Source organism: Corvus brachyrhynchos, unplaced genomic scaffold (genome assembly GCF_000691975.1).
Source record: "Corvus brachyrhynchos isolate BGI_N302 unplaced genomic scaffold, ASM69197v1 scaffold66, whole genome shotgun sequence".
NCBI lineage: Eukaryota > Metazoa > Chordata > Aves > Passeriformes > Corvidae > Corvus > Corvus brachyrhynchos.
In genome coordinates, this window is record NW_008238440.1 from 3,640,458 (window position 1) to 3,646,234 (window position 5,777).

General features: G+C 43.0%; 1 protein-coding gene across 1 annotated transcript; it reads left to right on the top strand.

The window, feature by feature from the left end:
- Window positions 1-5: 5 nt before the first annotated feature.
- Window positions 6-5,350, top strand: PDCD2L (programmed cell death 2 like; the record flags this gene model as incomplete). The annotated part of the gene is made up of 6 exons (XM_008635497.2): window positions 6-52; window positions 163-232; window positions 1,266-1,753; window positions 2,790-2,903; window positions 4,524-4,672; window positions 5,191-5,350. Coding segments are annotated over 6 exons (999 nt in total), but the record flags the coding sequence as incomplete, so codon positions are not given.
- Between the last annotated feature and the right edge of the window lie 427 nt (window positions 5,351-5,777).

Below are 5,777 nucleotides of genomic sequence, written 5' to 3' on the forward strand. Positions count from 1 at the left end.
CGCTCCACGTGTTCGCCTGCGCCGCGCCGCGCTGCTGGGGAGCCGCCCGCAGGTGAGCGCGGGGGCCGCGGGTGCTTACCAGTGTTATTGTTATTGTTGTTCCCGCTGCTGGTCAGTGGTCCCCCCCTCACCCTCTGTTTCTCTTTGCCCCGCACATCGAAGCTGGAAGGTGCTGCGCTCCCATTACTCGCAGGCCCAGGAGAATCAAAGCCGAGATCTCAGCGGCAAACAGGTACAGCTCAGCTCTGCCCGCGCGGGCTGCGCCGGGGCTGCAGGGAGGACGCTCTGAACCAGAGCCGCAGCTGAGCTGCAGGAGCTCACACCCTACATCTCCTTGTTTAAGGAACCATAACCTTCCTCCAGAAGCTGCACTCTGCGATGGTTTCCAGTCGTGTTCTGTGGTTGTGTGGAGAAGTCATAGTCATGGAATTTCTGTCACTGCACTACACTGTTTACTATAAGACTGTTAAACAGTGTTTAACCTCCTGTTTGTGTCTATGTCAGGCGGGTTTTTAAGTGGAGATTGCAGTCCAGCTGTATGGCCAAAAGTGATACTTAATACTTTAGTTAGTTCAGCTAGCTACATTTTATTTTCAACTTCAAGTGATGCTTGAAGTTGAAGAATAAAGGCTATACTATTTAGGTTTGGATCTTTAAGCTGTTTTCTTTGTTTTCTAATTTAAATTGATCTCTTTAAATTTAACACAGGCTTTTACATTAATCTGACTCAATTATTGTTAATATATTTGTGAGGAAAAACGGCATGTTGGCTAAAGCAGATTGGAAGAGTAGGGTGGCACCACACTGGTGAAGGCAGGCAGGAAGGGTTTATTCAGCTGATGCATTTGCAATGTGAAATCTTGGCCTGTGGTAAATGAGCTTTTACTCTGGTAAAATGATGGTGTTGTTATTATTATTTCCTTCTGTATTCTGCCCTTTGGGTTGCCTGTGGTGCTGGAGCTGCCCAGGCAGCTGGCAGGGGCTGAGCCACAGCCAGGGCATGACAGCAGGAGGCACAAGGGCCACTCAAAAGCCTGATGAATTCTTGTTCTGATTCTCCAGTGTGAGATGGTTTTGCCATAACTGTGCTGGTGTGAGAAGTAAATGTGGGTGTGTTGGGAAGTACCACTGTGAGGAGAGTGGGTGCAATAACACTGAGCATTAGTTTAAGGTCTCAGTTCTCTCATCTGTTAGGAGCTGAATTTGAAGTGCAGTAGGATGGCAAACCTTGGCAGTGTTGTCTTCTCTTTTTTTTTGGTTCTCAGAAGCAAGAATCAAACTTTGCTGCAAAGGATTGGTGTGAGGATGCAGATGACTGGGGAGCCTGTGATGGAGCAGAGTTTCCTGCACGTGCCTCCTTTCAGCTGCTTGGGCTAAACGAAGCTGTGAGCAGCAAGGTGGAGTTTACATCCCAGTTCCAACAGCTCCACCTGTCTGAGGCTGCTGCTGGCCCAGGTCCCCAGGACACACATCCTGCAGCCAGTGAGGGCATGGATGGCCCAGGTCCCCAGGACACACACCCTGCAGCCAGTGAGGGCATGGATGGCCCAGGTCCCCAGGACACACACCCTGCAGCCAGTGAGGACATGGTGATGGCAACGGCTGGTTCAGCTCCTGTGTTCCAGCCCTTCTACATTAATGTTGTGGATGAGGAAGACTACATGGGTTTCCTTGATACACATCATGCAGATAAGCTACTGAAGGAGTATCAGCAGAGAGAGTGTGTTGATTTGGAACAGATGATGTCAGAAAGGTGAGAACAGGTCTGGATTTCATGGTGAAACTGAAGGAATTGTGTAGTTTCCTGTATGCTTACTGATAATCTAAATGGGACTCTCACTGAACGTGAATGATTTTGTCTGGAAGCTCCTTCAGAAACCATTGCTGTGTAGAGCTGTGCTGGAGGAACAGAACAGTGCACCCAGTGCTGTCAAATCTGGAGTTACTCAAAGATGCAGCTATTTCTGAGTGACTGAGCACTTGGAGTGTTCGTGGGCTCCAGGTGGGGCAACAGATGGTTCATCTCTGACACAATATATATGCTGAATGGCATGACTTTATATCATGACATTTCATGGCTTTTTCTTTACAGGGCTAAAGCTTTTCTTGTATTTCAGTTGCATTTTTAAGAGTTTGATTATTTAGGGATTTTGGCTAGAGACTGGGATGATGGTAAGACACCTGAAGGTTTAGTAAGGGTTGCCTGAAAAACAATTGTTGAGCAGTTACCGAAAATAATTTCTTAGTAAAGTATTTAACTTAGGTGGTCACAGTGAGCACTTACATTTCAGCCACTTGTGCCTGAATTGTGGACAACATTGAATTTGTCTATAGCTAAAGTTGCTGTCAGTCCCAGAATCTGCATAGGAAACTTTTCAGCAGTGATGTTCCTGTTGAGTTTTGTTGACCTTTATAGAATCACAGAACTTTAATTATGCTTGATTCAAAATTGAAAAAGACAACATCATAATTTAAAACCACAAAAAAAATTGAGATGTTATTAAAGGAAGGGGTTTTTGATGGAATAAAGCAGGTACATGGTGGATTTGAGTCACATGTGATAGTTTGAAACACTGCTAGTAATTGTGTAATTAAGCCACCAGAAACCAAAGAACTAGAAGGAAAATGTGCACTTACAACCTCTAACAAGAATTGTCTCTTAACATGTATATCTTTTCTCAATGTATTTAGTATAATTTAATGTGAGTGTATATTAGCCATTCCTTATTTAAAACATTCATGTCATACTGAAAGTCTTGCTGGACAGTTTGTTTCTTGTTTTCTTACAGCTTTGCAGGTGAAGATGGTAATGAAAAATATGAGAAGAGTGAAGTCAAAAGCTGGGACCACACATTCCATAAATTCATGAAAAGAATATCTGTGTGTCCTGAACAGATTCTAAGGTATGTTGATAATCTGGTTGTAACAGGGAGATACAAGTCATTGGCATGGATGGTTGGTACATCAAAATGAATTCTTTAATTGGAAATATGTGTATGTTTTAATTTCTTAATTAAAAAAACCTGCTGTGGAGGCTGTTGCCATGTCTCTGGTCAGACTTCAGTCCCTGGCTGGGCTTGCTTTATACAGAGTTTAAGTACATGAGAAGCAAACAGGATCAGAGACCGTAGCTCTCTGATCATCAGACCTGATGAGAAGACCCCGACTGTCTTTGAAGCCTCACTGAAATCCAGGCACAGAGGTTTTCAAGAGACAGTGTTGAGGTGGAAGTCTAACACACAGTGGTGTGCTGTTGTGATAGATTGACAAGGCTATCTGCACCTCTGAAATTTTGTGACCTATTTGGAATTTCTAATGTCTGTCCTTGACTGAAGCAAGGAATTGCTTGTTTTAAAGCCCCAGTTCTGCAGCTTGTTGTGGACACCTCTCAGCCCCCAGCAGTCTTCAGGTCTTGTAAATCTGTTGCTTTTCCTAGAACAGAAGCAGGTGTAACCTTAGAGTAGTTGCTCTTCCTGGGAGAGGAGTTAATTCTGTTTGGGAGTATAGCAAAGAGTAAATCCTAAGTCATTCATAGTACCAGAAAATACAGGTTTTAATGGATCATACCAAGTGTTCCAGGGAGTCCAGTGCTGCCTGTCTGGTAAGGCTGCCTAAGTGTAGTGGCAGGGCTTTTGTTTACCAACTTTCCAGTACCAGGTGGAACTAACTGGTCCCTTTTTGATGAGGAGTTAAAAGTCTGAGTGGCTGCGTAGACAGAAAAGAACATGAGACACTTTTATTAACTGTCAAAGATTATACTGGAGATTTTCTAATGCAGAGTGCAAGTAGCATTTTCAGACAGCTTTTCACTGGATCTGTCACTTTGCAGTATTGTGCTCCTTGAATTTGCCCTTCCTCTAAGAGATCAGCTCTGGTGCTCCCGGGGGCTGTCCCTGGTTACAATCTTTCCGTAGCCTCCCTTTGCCCTCCCTGGGCACTGTCAGTGTGCTCTTAGACTCCCATTTCTCCTGGCTGCAGGGTCCCTGTTGCCCTTCAACAGAGCACCAAATCTCCTGCTTGGCATTCAGTGGAAACCATCCTTGGTCTGTTTCCTGTTAGTTGTGAAGCTCTGAGAGCTCTTACAAATAAACCATCACTTCTGAGACATGGCTACCGTGGTTTTGAGACCTATTCTGCGTTAAGGCTTATTGAATGTTATCTTTTATGTCTTTTGTCTGTTTAGGATTCCATTTTTCAGGAAAGTGTGGTTTGCTTAATGAAATGGTTCTGGTACAGCATATTTTGGAGGTGTCCATTCAGAGCATTTGTCTCCTTTAAATCCAGCTCTTTCCTTAAGATTTTCCAAGCATTAACCTACCAGCTATTTCCCCCTCCCCATCTTTATTCTTTGTTTAGTGACTCCTTTGTAGCTGAGGCAATGATTCTGACTCACAACTATATTTTACTTGAAGCAGGTTCAGAGATCTCAGCAAATCCTGGACACTGTTGCCAACATACAAGTTTTCCTATCAAATTTAGATATTAAAAAAATAATGATTTTTTTCTTCCCTGTCTTCTCTCAGATACTCTTGGGGTGGCCAACCTTTATTCATAACGTGTCCTCCAGCCAACCTGGACCAGGATATCCCAGCTTGCAGTAACTGTGGAAGCAGCAGAGTGTTTGAGTTCCAGCTGATGCCCACACTGGTCAGCATGCTCCAGAGTGACTCAGGTGCTTGACTTACTTGAATCAATATTTCTAACAGTGTTCTTTGTGGGAAAGTGTAGTGAACTGCAGTTTGGGTTGTTTCCCACATGTGCTTACCACAGTGGTGGTGTTCCAGAGGGTCTGCTGTCTCCATTATGGGTTTCACTGAACTAAGAGAGAACTCTGCTTTTGGAGGCTCTGATTGCAGCTTGGCTCGCTCACTAGTGAACTTTAATAACTGAATCAGGGATAATTCCATGGCCTTGGGAATAATTTGTCTGTATTGTCTCTTAAAGGAGGCCGTGGAAAATAATAAATGCTGTGAGGTAAGACTGCAGACACTTAAAAATCTCTTGGAAAATTCCGATTTGGCTACCTTTAACGTGGTTAACATTGGAAAATGGTATTTACAGAGGAGACTGAATATGAGAAATATTTTCTGAATTAATAATCTGTGCAAAGACTGAAGTGTAGTGGTAAGCAATAGCCCCTGATTATGTCATTTTTCTTACCCTTATGTACCTTTGTTGCTTTGTTTTTAGATCTGTCAGTGGAATTTGGAACTGTTATAGTTTACACATGTGAGAGAAGCTGTTGGCCAACAAATCATCAAACCCCTCTTGAAGAATTTATTTTTGTACAAGAAGACCCAGATCAGAGATTATTTAAATAAATTGTATTTCTCTGCGTAGATGAAAAGTCTGTTGGTGTGTTTTGGGGATTTTTTTACTACAAGTGTCTAATTAGGTAACAGAATTTTCCTCAGATGTGATGAAAAATTAAATTTGTTTGATGGCATTGTGCTTATTTCCAGGAATAACTGATTGAAATCTATTAGCATGCCTCTAAAATGTGGTGACAAAACTTGCGTACTTCAGTTACACATGGAAGTTGAGGTGTAGAGATTGTTTCACAGTTCTAGTTACTCCCAGCATTTGGGGAAAGAAGTAAAGGATAAAACTGCAATGAGAAAACCTTTCTCATATATTGGAAGTATTCATCCATACTAGAAGTGGAGAACTTAATGCCAGCTTGATTTTAAAAAGCAATTCTGCTTTGATTTGACCACAGATTGGAAATTCAGTGGGGAGTGGCTGAAGGGCCTTGCTGTCCCTGCAGCCTTCCAGCA